The sequence below is a fragment of the Canis aureus genome, chromosome 27 (genome assembly GCF_053574225.1).
Source record: "Canis aureus isolate CA01 chromosome 27, VMU_Caureus_v.1.0, whole genome shotgun sequence".
Lineage (NCBI taxonomy): Eukaryota > Metazoa > Chordata > Mammalia > Carnivora > Canidae > Canis > Canis aureus.
In genome coordinates, this window is record NC_135637.1 from 44,867,275 (window position 1) to 44,882,785 (window position 15,511).

At 42.5% G+C, this 15,511-nt stretch overlaps 1 protein-coding gene across 1 annotated transcript; it reads left to right on the forward strand.

The window, feature by feature from the left end:
• The first annotated feature begins 4,974 nt into the window (after nt 1-4,974).
• LOC144299375 (nebulin-like) lies at nt 4,975-9,760 on the forward strand. The gene is made up of 7 exons (XM_077874930.1): nt 4,975-5,126; nt 5,787-6,099; nt 7,410-7,514; nt 7,621-7,725; nt 8,561-8,668; nt 9,448-9,555; nt 9,654-9,760. The coding sequence occupies exons 2-6, from the start codon at nt 5,959-5,961 to the stop codon at nt 9,466-9,468; spliced, it is 480 nt and encodes a 159-aa protein (XP_077731056.1). The 5' UTR covers nt 4,975-5,126; nt 5,787-5,958; the 3' UTR covers nt 9,469-9,555; nt 9,654-9,760.
• Nucleotides 9,761-15,511: the final 5,751 nt, after the last annotated feature.

Sequence of the window (15,511 nt, forward strand, 5' to 3'; positions counted from 1 at the left end):
TGCAAGGATTTTACTAGGGGAGTTGTCTATGAAGGAAAATGAGGAAGGAGCCAAGGAAGGCTTGGAGAGCTACAGATGGACATAGGCGATGAGGCAATTAGGGAGGCAAGGTGAGGTGGAAGTGTGCCAGATCCACCAGGCACTCTCAAGCAGGTTCAGCAAAGTCCTTGGCAAGTCCTCAAACCAAAGTGTCTCCCAGGAGCTAGTCTGTTGCACGCAGTCCTTGGTGCAGAGCAACACATGTGAGGTGTGGCCCTTGCTCCAGGCTGCCAGGGATTCTTGTGGGCAACAGGGTGGGCCCTGGATCAGTGACACTCCCTGAATTGGACGTGCAGGGTGCATCAGGTGTGCAGGATGTGAATGGTGGCTCTTATTTGACTTTAAAGGCAGTGTATATAGAACACCACTACTAAATATCAGGTTCAGGAATTTTCTTCCTATCCCTTACTTGATTTTCCTGTCGCCATTGACACAGTTAAATAATTAATGACATTAACCCTTCTTAAGAGAACGATTTGTCAGTGTTTCATTGTTTAGGACTTTTACATCCAGCTTCAAAAGTGAGGGGATCCCTGGGTGGCTCAGCGGTTTGGCAACTGCCTTTGGCCCAGGGCGTGATCCTGGAGTCCTGGGATTGAGTCCCGTGTCGGGCTCCTGGCATGGAGCCTGCTTCTGCGCCTCTCTCTCTCTCTCTCTCTCTCTCTGTCTCTCATGAATGAATGAATGAATGAATGAATAAATAAATAAATAAATATCTTTATAAAAAAGTGAGATTGGCCAATAATTGCCAATATTCACTGTTCCTTAAAAAGGGACATATTATATTTCTCAGTTTTCTTGCCAACGCCATAATAGCATCATAGGAGTGGATTTCATACCTTGGTGAGATTACGAATGAATGTTTCCTGTCTCTGACTTCTATAGATTCTAGTTTTGTACTGTCCAAAAATGTAGCATGTAGCTACATGTAGCTATTAATTGAAATTAAATAAAACTAAAAATTGAGTTAGTCCCATGAGCCACATTTCAAGTGGTCTGTTGTCACATGTGTCTCATGGCTTTCACATCAGACAGCACGGGTCTAGAAAATCTCTGTCACAGCACAAAGATCTGCTCTGTAGCCTGGGTGGCCTTGGAGGGTAATGGGATGGGGCTACACTTCCCTAGGAAGTGTAGGAAGAAAGCCTAGGAAGCCTAGGAAGAAAGGAGGGTTTAGGCCGTGGAAAGAATGTAAGTGACCTGAAATTAACCTGATGCTTCATGAGTGAAGAAAGAAAACCTCCGGTTAAGGACCATCCTGCTAAAAGATAAAAGGGTCAACCAGGAAATTAAGGAAGAATTAAAAAGATTCATGGAAACTAATGAGAATGAAGATACAACCGTTCAAAATCTTTGGGATGCAGCAAAAGCAGTCCTAAGGGGGAAATACATCGCAATACAAGCATCCATTCAAAAACTGGAAAGAACTCAAATACAAAAGCTAACCTTACACATAAAGGAGCTAGAGAAAAAACAGCAAATAGATCCTACACCCAAGAGAAGAAGGGAGTTAATAAAGATTCGAGCAGAACTCAACGAAATCGAGACCAGAAGAACTGTGGAACAGATCAACAAAACCAGGAGTTGGTTCTTTGAAAGAATTAACAAGATAGATAAACCATTAGCCAGCCTTATTAAAAAGAAGAGAGAGAAGACTCAAATTAATAAAATCATGAATGAGAAAGGAGAGATCACTACCAACACCAAGGAAATACAAACGATTTTAAAAACCTATTATGAACAGCTATACGCCAATAAATTAGGCAATCTAGAAGAAATGGACGCATTCCTGGAAAGCCACAAACTACCAAAACTGGAACAGGAAGAAATAGAAAACCTGAACAGGCCAATAACCAGGGAGGAAATTGAAGCAGTCATCAGAAACCTCCCAAGACACAAGAGTCCAGGGCCAGATGGCTTCCCAGGGGAATTTTATCAAACGTTTAAAGAAGAAACCATACCTATTCTCCTAAAGCTGTTTGGAAAGATAGAAAGAGATGGAGTACTTCCAAATTCGTTCTATGAGGCCAGCATCACGTTAATTCCAAAACCAGACAAAGACCCCACCAAAAAGGAGAATTACAGATCAATATCCCTGATGAACATGGATGCAAAAATTCTCAACAAGATACTGGCCAATAGGATCCAACAGTACATTAAAAAAATTATTCACCATGACCAAGTAGGATTTATCCCTGGGACACAAGGCTGGTTCAACACCCGTAAAACAATCAATGTGATTCATCATATCAGCAAGAGAAAAACCAAGAACCATATGATCCTCTCATTGGATGCAGAGAAAGCATTTGACAAAATACAGCATCCATTCCTGATCAAAACTCTTCAGAGTGTAGGGATAGAGGGAACATTCCTCGACATCTTAAAAGCCATCTATGAAAAGCCCACAGCAAATACCATTCTCAATGGGGAAGCACTGGGAGCCTTTCCCCTAAGATCAGGAACAAGACAGGGATGTCCACTCTCACCACTGCTGTTCAACATAGTACTGGAAGTCCTAGCCTCAGCAATCAGACAACAAAAAGACATTAAAGGCATTCAAATTGGCAAAGAAGAAGTCAAACACTCCCTCTTCGCCGATGACATGATACTCTACATAGAAAACCCAAAAGTCTCCACCCCAAGATTGCTAGAACTCATACAGCAATTCGGTAGCGTGGCAGGATACAAAATCAATGCCCAGAAGTCAGTGGCATTTCTATACACTAACAATGAGACTGAAGAAAGAGAAATTAAGGAGTCAATCCCATTTACAATTGCACCCAAAAGCATAAGATACCTAGGAATAAACCTAACCAAAGATGTAAAGGATCTATACCCTCAAAACTATAGAACACTTCTGAAAGAAATTGAGGAAGACACAAAGAGATGGAAAAATATTCCATGCTCATGGATTGGCAGAATTAATATTGTGAAAATGTCAATGTTACCCAGGGCAATATACACGTTTAATGCAATCCCTATCAAAATACCATGGACTTTCTTCAGAGAGTTAGAACAAATTATTTTAAGATTTGTGTGGAATCAGAAAAGACCCCGAATAGCCAGGGGAATTTTAAAAAAGAAAACCATAGCTGGGGGCATCACAATGCCAGATTTCAGGTTGTACTACAAAGCTGTGGTCATCAAGACAGTGTGGTACTGGCACAAAAACAGACACATAGATCAGTGGAACAGAATAGAGAATCCAGAAGTGGACCCTGAACTTTATGGGCAACTAATATTCGATAAAGGAGGAAAGACTATCCACTGGAAGAAAGACAGTCTCTTCAATAAATGGTGCTGGGAAAATTGGACATCCACATGCAGAAGAATGAAACTAGACCACTCTCTTTCACCATACACAAAGATAAACTCAAAATGGATGAGAGATCTAAATGTGAGACATGATTCCATCAAAATCCTAGAGAAGAACACAGGAACACCCTTTTTGAACTCGACCATAGTAACTTCTTGCAAGATACATCCACGAAGGCAAAAGAAACAAAAGCAAAAATGAACTATTGGGACTTAATCAAGATAAGAAGCTTTTGCACAGCAAAGGATACAGTCAACAAAACTCAAAGACAACCTACAGAATGGGAGAAGATATTTGCAAATGACATATCAGATAAAAGGCTAGTTTCCAAGATCTATAAAGAACTTATTAAACTCAACACCAAAGAAACAAACAATCCAATCATGAAATGGGCAAAAGACATGAACAGAAATCTCACAGAGGAAGACATAGACATGGCCAACATGCACATGAGAAAATGCTCTGCATCACTTGCCATCAGGGAAATACAAATCAAAACCACAATGAGATACCACCTCACACCAGTGAGAATGGGGCAAATTAACAAGGCAGGAAACAACAAATGTTGGAGGGGATGCGGAGAAAAGGGAACCCTCTTACACTGTTGGTGGGAATGTGAACTGGTGCAGCCACTCTGGAAAGCTGTGTGGAGGTTCCTCAAAGAGTTAAAAATAGACCTGCCCTACGACCCAGCAATTGCACTATTGGGGATTTACCCCAAAGATACAGATGCAGTGAAACGCCGGGACACCTGCACCCCGATGTTTCTAGCAGCAATGGCCACGATAGCCAAACTGTAGAAGGAGCCTCGGTGTCCAACGAAAGATGAATGGATAAAGAAGATGTGGTCTATGTATACAATGGAATATTACTCAGCTATTAGAAATGACAAATACCCACCATTTGCTTCAACGTGGATGGAACTGGAGGGTATTATGCTGAGTGAAGTAAGTCAGTCGGAGAAGGACAAACATTATATGTTCTCATTCATTTGGGGAATATAAATAATACTGAAAGGGAATATAAGGGAAGGGAGAAGAAATGTGTGGGAAATATCAGAAAGGGAGACAGAACGTAAAGACTGCTAACTCTGGGAAACGAACTAGGGGTGTTGGAAGGGGAGGAGGGCGGGGGGTGGGAGTGAATGGGTGTCGGGCACTGGGGGTTATTCTGTATGTTAGTAAATTGAACACCAATAAAAAATTAAAAAATAAAATAAAATAAAATAAAATAAAATAAAATAAAATGGTAAGAAAAAGGTCAAATTGTCTCGAAGGGTGCCGTTCAGATATGGCTCTCTGTGCTTCTAGTAGAGAAAGACCCTTAAATCTAGTGTGTCTTTGTCCTGCCTGAGAGGAAAGATATTTTCTTTCCAATAGAAAAAATACCGCCCAAAAATAGAAACTCTCAACTTTACTCCCGTGGATGATAGAGCTGATTACGAGACTGCAAAACAAAGCGGTGAGATCCTAAATGATGTGAGTACCTGTCATTCTAAAATTACCCGATCATGAAATGTCATTTCCAAAGATTTTCACCTACTTTAGCTCAGCGTGCAGTCATTGTCTGAGACACAGACTGTAATCATGAGATGATGCTAGCATTTTCCCGAGCAACATTATGATTTCTTAATATCAAGTATGTTAAACCTCTGGCTTCTCAATTCCAGAGTAAATACCAGAAAGATTGGAATGATGCCAAATCACAGTACACCCTCACCGAGACCCCCTTGCTGCACACTGCCCAGGAGACAGCCCAGATGCTGGACCAGGTATGGGTTTCAGCCAGATGCCTGATACTCCTGGGCGGGGGAACCGAGGACCGGAATGTAACAGTGGGGAGATGTATGCACATGACCAGCGCCCTTCTGACTCCTTAGGTTAAGCTCTGTTGTGGCTCTCTGTCTTTTACTATCTCTACAAGGAAGGCTGGGAGAAACAAAAAGCTACGGGCTACGGGTTACATTTTGCCTCCAGACGCGTACCATTTGTTCACGCCCATCACTCTGGTGACATTCAGAGCGAGGTCATTTATCCTTCTAGGAGCGCACGCTGGGGGCTCCTGGAGCTAGGAGGCCTGGGGATGTTTGGAGTCCTCTACCCTTCTGGTCCTCTCTGGGCTTTGAGAGTGTTTGTTTTGTTGGCTTCTTTGAAAGCTATGGTCTGAGTGTTTACTCTCTTCTATTCCCTCACTTCCTTAAAATCTCTAAGCTTTCCAATAAAACATAGGCAGAATTAGAAAACGAATGTATTTTTCCTACTTTTAAATCTGTATTTCTTCATATTTATTATGTCAGTGCTTTTTGTTCTTTATTCTCGGGGAGGCAGGTGACAAAAGGCTGAGGGGCTGTGTGTGCTGATGTTTCAAGCTCCCCTTTTCCTTGAGAGCTTGTCACAACCGATGGAATCTCTATTTTTTTTTCTCCCACCAGCTGAACTACAAAGCTGAACATGTAAAACAAAGAGGTCATTATGTTGGTGTTCGACGATGAGAGATGATCCTAAACTGGTTTGGTTTGAGCGCACAGGCCAGATTCAGAATGACAGACTATACAGAGAGGACTACCATAAAACAAAGGCCAAGATCAATATATAGCCGCTGATATGGTGTCGGTGTTGGCTGCCAAGCATGGGCAGGACCTCGTCAGTGATATTGATTACCGTAATTACCTGCACCAATGGATGTGTCATCCTGACCAAAATGACATTATCCAGGCAAGGAAGGCCTCTGACCTACAGAGCAATGTAAGTAATTTTTGTTTCTTAATGACCTAGGAATGTATGGTGTACTCAGAGAGTTACAGGCAGTACTCTGGAAGCACCGGGCTTTGAAACTTTGAGCCATAAATACTGAATTTGTTCCCAGAAGGGAACTGAGGCTGAATCTTTTGTAGAGAAAAACCAGGAGCAGTGATTGACAGCTTTGCCTTTTTGACGACTTATTTCCGAGTATCGTTCAAAGCCAATTTTTTTCATTGGTTGTTTTTTTTGTTTTTGCATCATCTTTGACATCACCAACATCTCACATTGGCCTGGGAGATTATCAGCTGATTTAAAATAATAAATGGCTTGGGGTGAGAATGGAGAGTAAATGGGGGTTGTAGTTAGTGTAGGCAAAGACCTGGGTATGCCCTTTGCCAAGCGTCTCTTCTTCAGGCGTTGATGTAGGACTTGCTTGCAAAGAATCAAAGCAAAAGAGAAACAAAATCCTGATAAACTACCTGAGGGCCCAGAATCTGCTTGCACAGAGCTTTGGGTGAGGGTAGGGAAGAGAATACATGACCTAGGCCACCTTCCAGTGAGGCCTGAGCCCAGACGTGTAGCTGCCGCCAGCAGTTCCTAAGGAACAGAAACTCCATGCATCGACCTGATGCTCAGACATACCCTGGAGCTAACCCACCTGGTCTTCTCATTACCACTTTGGAAACAGGAAATCAGAGGCTGCCTGCCACCAGGTGGTGAGCTTGAACTTGCCACCTCCCTGTTGCTGCAGCAGAACGATGGTCATGGACATTTAACCAGATCAGCAGCTCCATTGTGGTTGATGTGGGGTGGGGAGGGGGAGAGCTAGGCCTGGCCAGGGGCATGTGTCCCCTACTCTACCACACAGGAGCATTTAGTTGTATCACTTCCTTTGTGTAGTTAGTCTAAATTTCCCACGTACCAAGTAATTACATATAAATCCTTCTAAAAACCCACCCTCCCTGGTAAAACCCTTCCTTGGACTCAATGCTAGATACAATGGCTCCCTGCCCGTAGCTCCCATAGCCCTTGAGTGTTCTTGCTGTTACACTCTCCACTTATAAAGGACTTCTCTTCACACCAGATTCCTTTGTACTTATCTCTGAAAGCACCTAGTACAGTACTTTGCTCATAATAATAGGCTCACAGGATACCTCTCTGGTGAACAGGTGAAATCATGATTGCATCAAGAGATGACAGTCACTAGAGGGAAATCCTTAAAAAGCTCCTGAAAAAGTTGCTTCAGACCTACAGTCTGGAATCCTGTGCCTGAGTCATTTATGCCTGCGTTGTATCTCTCTTCCTGCTCTCAGGATGTCTACAAGGCTGACCTGGAGTGGCTCCGTGGCATTGTCTGGATACCCGTGGACTCTGTGGACTACGTGAGGGTTACGAAGAACCAGGAAATGGTGAATCAGGTACACAAACCCTGTTCTTACCTAATGCCTGGCCGCCTTGCCTGTCATGTGGGGGCAGGTACCCACTGGAAGGAGACCAGTCTTAATCATCTCTGTTTCCTTGCAGATAAAATACAAGAAGGCTGATCTCGACAACTGTCCTAACTTCACAAGTGTGGTGGATCCTCCAGAGATTGTTTTGGTGAAGATTAACTCAGTCAGTCAAAGTGATGTAAGTTTTCTTTGTGTATAGTGATGTGTGCATGGACTGGGGAGTTCATTGTGTCATTGACTGCATTTGCTCACCTCCAGGTAACTGCTTGTAAGAAAATGGACAGTGGGGCAGGAAACTAGAAGATCATCTCTGGTGGGCATGTCTTTAAAGTCCCTAGTAAGAGATGTACTGTACGAACATTTTTTTTTTCAGAGTGAGAATGCAGGTTTTATTTTTTTTATTTTTTTAAATAATAAATTTATTTTTTATTGGTGTTCAACTTGCCAACATACAGAATAACACCCATTGCTCATCCCATCAAGTGCCCACCTCAGTACCTGTCACCCAGTCACCCCCAACCCCTGCCCTCCTCCCCTTCCACCACCCCTAGTTTGTTTCCCAGAGTTAGGAGTCTTTCATGTTCTGTCTCCCTTTCTGATATTTCCTACCCATTTCTTCTTTTAAAAAGCATCCATATTCTTGTCCAAATTATTGTATTAGGCAAAATGAACTGAAATCTAACCAATTAGTTTGTTTTAAATCTCCAAATGTAGACTGGTTATTATCTTTTTGGGTAGAAACTATGAAACTTTATTTTTTTATTTTTTTTAAAGATTTTATTTATTCATGAGAGATACACAGAGAGAGGCAGAGACACAGGCAGAGGGAGAAGCAGGCTCCACGCAGGGAGCCCGATGCCGGACTCGATCCCGGGTCTCCAGGATCATGCCCTGGCCTGAAGGCGGCACTAAACCGCTGAGCCACCCGGGCTGCCCCGAAACTATGAAACTTTAAATATGCATTTATATTGACCAAAGATGTGGATTGGTTTTGTCTTGTTTTCTCTTGTTAGGTAAAACATAAAGAAACATTTAATAAAGTATTGAAGGGCAAGTATCTATTTTCTCCAGATACACCATATATCACCCACTCCAAAGACATGAGAAAACTCTACAGTACTGTAAGTTCTATTTTATTTGATTTACAACTCAGTTCTTAATTTTAAGCTCTTAATTCATCTTCTTGGCTGATTTTGTGAACAACTGAACTTAAAAGACCTATCATTGCATTTAATCTTCTTAGAAATAACTGCTGTTGTTTATTAGAAGTAGCATTTATTCAGCTGGTATTTTTCTTTTTGAGCTCCAGTAATGGGCCAGGCATTGGAGGAAGTGCTACGGGGCTAACACTCAGTAAGAGAAGCCCCTCAGGAGCCCATGCCAATGAGGGAGATGGACAGGCAAATAGATAATAAGGTAGCAGGTGCTATACCAGCTGTAGGTGCGCAGAGGACTGAACACCCACTAACAGGGAAAAGAGAGGAAAGGCCAGTCCCTCTCTGGCAGTCATGTATAAATATCTCCAGCCAACAGACGGAAGACTAATTTAATTCAGCTGATTTAAGGATGATGTGTGTGTGTGTGCGCGCGTGCCCTGTGTCTGTGTGTATGCTCAATGGGAAGCAGTCTTTGGTGATTCTCTACCTATGTGAAAATGTATTTCCACTTTTACCATAACTTTAAATACAGTTATTCTCTGTTATAGATGTCCTAGAACACCCTGGTGTTTGTAGATTCAATCTGCAGTAAGATAGAAGATTCTCCCATACTCTTAGGTAGACGCAGTAAGGGCTCTTGGCCTTTAAACATAAATATTTTACCTTGGTTTTACCATTTTCTTTTTAGCAATACCTGAAGGAAGTTGACTGCAAACTTGCTGACACATATTCCTTTGTTCCAGATACTGTACAAAGGGGCTTGAGAAGGGACCAACGCTTACGGCTGCACCTTGCATAGGCGCTACATTCCCATCGTGGGAGCTAAGCATGCCAACTATGTGAACAGCGAGGTCAGTGGTGGTTTTTCCTCCGTGCATTTAAGAGTCTTCTCTGGGGAGCTGGTCCAAAAATCCCAGAGATTCTCAACTAAGTTGTGCCTACTTCACAGCTTAAATACAAAGAGACATATGAGAAGCAGAAGGGCCACTACCTGGCTGGAAAAGAAATCAGTGAGTTCCCTGGTGTGGTCCAGTGCCTGGATTTCCAAAAGACGAGTAGTGCAGTAAGCAAAGCAAAGCTCACTGTGACGGAGGATTTGTACCCTGGAGGGTGCTATTAGGGGGTCTGTTTGTGACCCGTTCTTCGGTTGAGAGAGGCATGGGGTGGTGAGGAAGGAGTCATTCCTTCCCTGAGATTCATCCCCACCCCTGCCAGTTACCATTGGTAACTATGGGCTTTCCTCCCTTTCCTTCCCTTCTGCACTTCCAAACCCACAGTGAAGTACCTGTGTTTGGAAAAAGGAGAAAGCAACAAGGTGACTACTTACCCCTGTGTTTTGAAAGGAAGGGACATTGGGAATGAAGAATCTATTTAAAAAGTATCTTCTCTAGCCTTTGTTCATCCTAAAGGTACTGATCTATACTAGGGATAAGACCCCGAGAGAGATGGATCTGAATAATTAACATTTTAATCCTTCTTTTTGTCTTTAAAAAAAGGGGGCTTAATTGAACTACAGAAGAGATTATGCGGATACCAAAGCAAATGTGCACATCCCCATCGATATGATGAATCACGGGCTGGCCAAACACTGTCAGTACATCCTCCGTGACCTAGAGTACCAACACTACTTCCACCAGTGGATGTCTCTCCCGGAAGAACCCGGCGTAATTCGGGCCCACAGCATGCAGGACATCCTGAGCAATGTACGATGCCCTTTCTGCAGCTTGACTTAGTTACACCTTCACTCAACCGTGTCTTGGCCCCCTATGCTCCACTTGTCCCCGTTTTCATAAATTATACTGCTTTTTAAAGCACAGTGGCACGCGTAACCACTTTTTGGTGTGAGAATCCCCTCTGAGCCATGTGACCCCTGTGTTAAATATTTAACCTGTTTTTTACTCCAGACAAAACTTTAGCTCTTCCTCTCCTCCTAGGCTTCTTTAGGTCGGAGCGGGAAAGCCCTCCAGCTGGTGCGGGGCCCACCCTATGACTGCTAAGCACTCAGCACAGCCAATGGCTGATGGGAAATTATCAAAATGCCCGATTGTAAATTCACTTAGTACCTGTCACCTCTCATCATCCCTTCTTTCCTGCAGAACGTGTATAAGGATGACTTGAATCGGCTGAAAGGCATGGGATGCTACATTTGGGATATGCCTCAGATCCTCCAGGCCAAGAAATCCTGTGATCTCCAGAGTCAGGTGAGATCTTCCCAGAAGGACTGGCTCTCTGTGGATCAGTGAAATCGTGGTGCTTTCAGTGGGGTGACAACCAGGCCAGCCCTGTGCCCGGGTTAGAGAAAGCTGCTCTAACAGTACGTGAGCCACAGAAACCAGAGGCCCCTGCCTGATACAGCCTCTCCTGGTGACCTGCTCTGGTGTGGGACCTTCTCGGTTTTGGTCTCTCCAGGGGTTTAAGCATTTGAGGTTTACCCAGAACGTTTCCTGTGAGGTGTTTCAGAGTGAACCACCCTCAAGCATCTATACGGAAGTTGCTTAGGTTAGCCTGCAGAGAGTAGAATGCAAATGCATGCTTTGACCTTTGGGAGGTAAGTTCTGAAGTAAAAAAGTAGATATTTGGAAAATGTCCCCAGGATATGGTTTAGCTCTCCTAGGGCAGGTTCACGGACGGTTGAGGCACTCAGGGATGGGGGTGCATGCATGGAAAAGGCAACAAAATGGTGAAGAAGATCTGGCAAAGAGCCAGGTTTTGACAACCCTACAAAGTTGGCAGGAACACAGAACGACTGTGTCTCTGTTAGTATTAAAGCAGGAACCCAGAATGAAGTAAAGGCTCATCTAAGTTGGCACAAACTGCTCATGCTGATGGCAGACGTGTATTTTACCATTTCCGGTGCCTGGTTTTTCTTTACAGATACGGGTACATGGCAGCAGGTAAAGAAACTCTGCAGAATTAGAACCTGGTCACAGATACACCACTTTAGGTGACTGCTCTTCAAAGTGGCATTAATGCCAGTGAGGTGCGTCTTCTTGGACTTCTCTCCCGACACAAGCCATTCCTGTCCTTCTGTATTTTTGAACAGCAGAAAAGAATAACCCATCTTTTTTGTGTGTAGGTGAAATGTAAAGAAAATTATCATCAGATTAAGGACAAAGATACAACAGTCCTAGAAACAGTGGATTATGACAGAACCAAGAACCTGAAGAATCTTTACAGCAGAGTGAGTTATTTTTCTCTTCTTCCCTGGAGACAATAACGGAATAGTTGGGATAAGCACCTTACCGCCCAGGTTTTTTCAGGCACTTCCAGTTTCCTATTTTATCTCCTCAGTAGTCCTAGTGACAATTCATTGAGCCCGAAGTGGAATATCACACCATGCTGTGCATTGGCACAGATTTGGGAGCTCCTTCCTTATTGCAGGTGAGCACTGTTGAAACTAGGCTACCCTCACCCTGGACTTGTCCTTCCCTGGCTTCTCCAGGGACAAGGGGCGTACAGCCTACAAAGACACTTTTTTTTTGTCTCCTCTGAATTGGTTAATTCAACAAACTTTTTAAAACTTTATTTTGAAACTCTTTTAGGTTTCCAGAAAACTTGCAGAAAGAGTCCAGAGAATTCCAGCATAGTTTTGTCTGTAATACAATCATGGAAACTAAATTAACCTTGTTGCAGTGTAACTTACAGACTTCATCCAGATTTCACCAGGGTTTTTCCACTAATGTGCTTTTCTATGTCAGGCGCCAGCCTGTCATCCCATTTTGCATTTAATTCATATGACTCATTAGCTTTCTTCAATCTGATCATTTCTCAGTTTTCCCTTGTCTTTTTCTGATTGTAACACTTTTGAGGAATACTTTCCGGTTATTTTGTGGAATGCCCCTCCATTTGGTTTTATATGATGTCTTCTTATGATTAGATCAAGACAGTCCATTTTTGGCGAGTTTAACACAAAAGCTTCTCTCCGGCATCATGGCAGGTGGGACGTGATGCCGGTAACTGGTGATGTTGAACGTGGTGACTTGGTTAGGTGGCTGGCTGCTGAGCTTCTCTACTGTAATGTCGTGATTTTTCCCTTTGTTGTTAATACATATCATGGAGGGAGATATTTTGGGACTTTGCAGATAGCCTGTTTCTCTTCAAATGTTCTCTCATGTATTTTACCATCTATTGATGGGTCTTGCCTGAAACAACTTTTAGTATAAAATATGCCTATTGGTGATTTTCTGTTTTTTTTTTTCATCCCTCCTACATTTATCAATTGGAATTCTTCGGTAAGAAACCACTCTTTCTTCCTACCATTTGGGTTTTTTTTTTTTTACTTGTATCAGTAAGTAATTATATCTGAACTCATGGATATTTAATTTCTTCTACGTGATGTAGTCTAATACTGCTATTTATTTTGTTGCTCAAATCATTTCACCTTTCCCCATTGGGTGCCTTTCAGGGTGGCTCCTATAAGAACTTAACATACTCTGTCATTGTTTTTGAGTGCTTCCTTACATTCTGGCACCACAAGATGTTCATCTTGTATTTACCTGCTCCAGATACCCCCTCTCCAAGGAGCCCTGGTTTATGTATTAAGGATTGGCATTTCAAAGGCAAAAATCTCAGCACTAGGCGTGCTCACTGCTGCTGGGACCCTTCTATGGACAGAGCTTAGAAATATATTATGGATACTAACCTCTATATGCATACATATCAGTATTTATTTCTATATTTGTCTAATTATATGTGTGCTTTGAACCATGAGTTCCTATTGATGCTTCCTATATCATTCAACACTACAGACTTTAGACTTCTATCTTTTATTTTTCCAACTTGTGGCTTTTTTTTTCCTAGAAAGCCTGGCCCTCATTACCTATGACATGTTTGCTTATTTGTTCAACTTTTTTAAAGGTTGTATTTATTTATTCATGAGACAGAGAGAGGCAGAGACACAGGCAGAGGGAGAAGCAGGCTTCTTGCGGAGAGCTCAATGCGGGACTCGATCCCAGGACCCCAGGGTCACGCCCTGGGCTGAAGCCAGACACTCACCCCTGAGCCCCCCAGGCGCTCCTATTTGTTCAACTTTTATCGGCACATAGTTTTGAGAATTGCTAACCCATATTCCTGTGAGAAACAAATGTAGTAACTACAGTATCTTATTGGTTATTTTTGTCTATAGCTTAATGAGTCAAAATACCATTTTCAAAAATAAACTAAATTGTTTTCTAACTCACTTCCTTCAGCATAGTCTTGTTATGCATTTGTAACACAGTTAGGTTTATTTGTTATGATTTCTATTCCATTGGCGTCCTCTTCCCCATTCAGCTTGATTCTGTTTTAATTTACACACAGTAAATCACTCTTTGTAGTATATAGTACTACAGGATGTTTTTTAAAACAAGATTTTATTGATTTGAGAGAGAGAGAGAGAGCATGAGCAGGAAGAGGGGCAGAGGAAGAGGGAGAAGCAGACTTCCCTCTGAGCAGCGTTCTCCAAGCTCATCTTGACCTGAGCTGAAGGCAGATGCTTAACCCACTGAGCCACCCAGGTGCCTCTGGACTATGGCTTTTAACAAATGCAAAGTCATGTATTCACCCCAGTGAAGCCACAGAAAATCTATCACCTCAAAATTACCCTCTTCCTTTTCCTTCTTTGAGACCCATAGAAGCATTTTCTGGACCTATTTTTAAAGAAACAAACTTTGAAAAACCTTTTCCAGAATGTCCTGCAAATGGGATTATGAAGTCTGCAGCCGTCAGGTCTGTTTCTTTGTCTTAGTAAAATCCACTTGTGTACTCTACACATTGCTGTAAAAACCAGTAGTTTATTGGATTTATTGCAGAGTGTGATATTCCATTGTATGAATATACCACAATTTATTCATTCACAGTCCAAGGACACCTGGATTGTATCTAGTTTGTGACAATTATGAATAAAGCTGCTATATACATTTGAGTATAGGTTTTTGTGCATATGTAATTTTTGTTTTCTTGAGTAAATAAATACCTAGGAGTGGAAATCTTTCTTGAGCTCCCACTAGCTACAAAAATGTAAGATAGGATAAATAGATTTTAAGTTAGTGGTTTTCACCCTTCAGGAATTCCTAGACCTAGAGCAAAGGAACACAGCGTCAAAAACTTTGTTTTCATTTCCATACAGTAAAATGTCACTCTTTGTGGCCTACAGTACTATAGCTGTACAAATGCATATTCATACATTCACCACTGTTGTCAAGATGCAGTGCTCCATGATAACTGCCAAACTGAAATAAGTACTATGGAAGAGAACAGAATAATGGACCAGAAAATTATGGTCACAGCATTAAACCCATTATTTACTGAGGGGGACTTGGGTCCTGCTGAGTATGAAGATCAGGGGTTGTTAAGCAGTGTCTGAAAAAAGATACAGGAAAAATCCCCTTCTAAAGATCCAACCAGAGTGCATTTTCTGTACTCACAAAATGGTTTATAACCCCTGTAGAACCCGTACAAGGAAGCTTGGGATGGAGTGAAGCCACCAGCTACATCCTGCCTACCAGTACCATGTCCCTGATGCATGCTAAGAACCAGAAGCATCTGGCTAGCAATGTAAGTCAAGTGCATTGTGATGGCCTCTCACCCACCCTCTACCTTCCCCAGTTCTCCGCTCCTAGAATTTTTCTACTGATTCATGTGTTTTATTTATTTATTAATGAATTTATTTTTTATTGGTGTTCAATTTGCCAACATACAGAATAGCACCCAGTGGTTATCCTGTCAAGTGCCCCCCTCAGTGCCCGCCACCCATTCACCCCCACCCCCCGCCCTCCTCCCCTTCCACCACCCCCAGTGTTAGGAGTCTTCATGCTCTGTCTCCCTTTC

Excerpts from the sequence above, each read along its gene's own strand:
- LOC144299375 (XM_077874930.1), top strand. The coding sequence starts at position 5,959 with ATGGTGTCGGTGTTGGCTGCCAAGCATGGGCAGGACCTCGTCAGTGAT. Across the intron at positions 6,100-7,409 it reads CCTCTGACCTACAGAGCAAT|GATGTCTACAAGGCTGACCT; the intron begins GTAAGTAATTTT and ends TCCTGCTCTCAG. Across the intron at positions 8,669-9,447 it reads TGAGAAAACTCTACAGTACT|ATACTGTACAAAGGGGCTTG; the intron begins GTAAGTTCTATT and ends CCTTTGTTCCAG.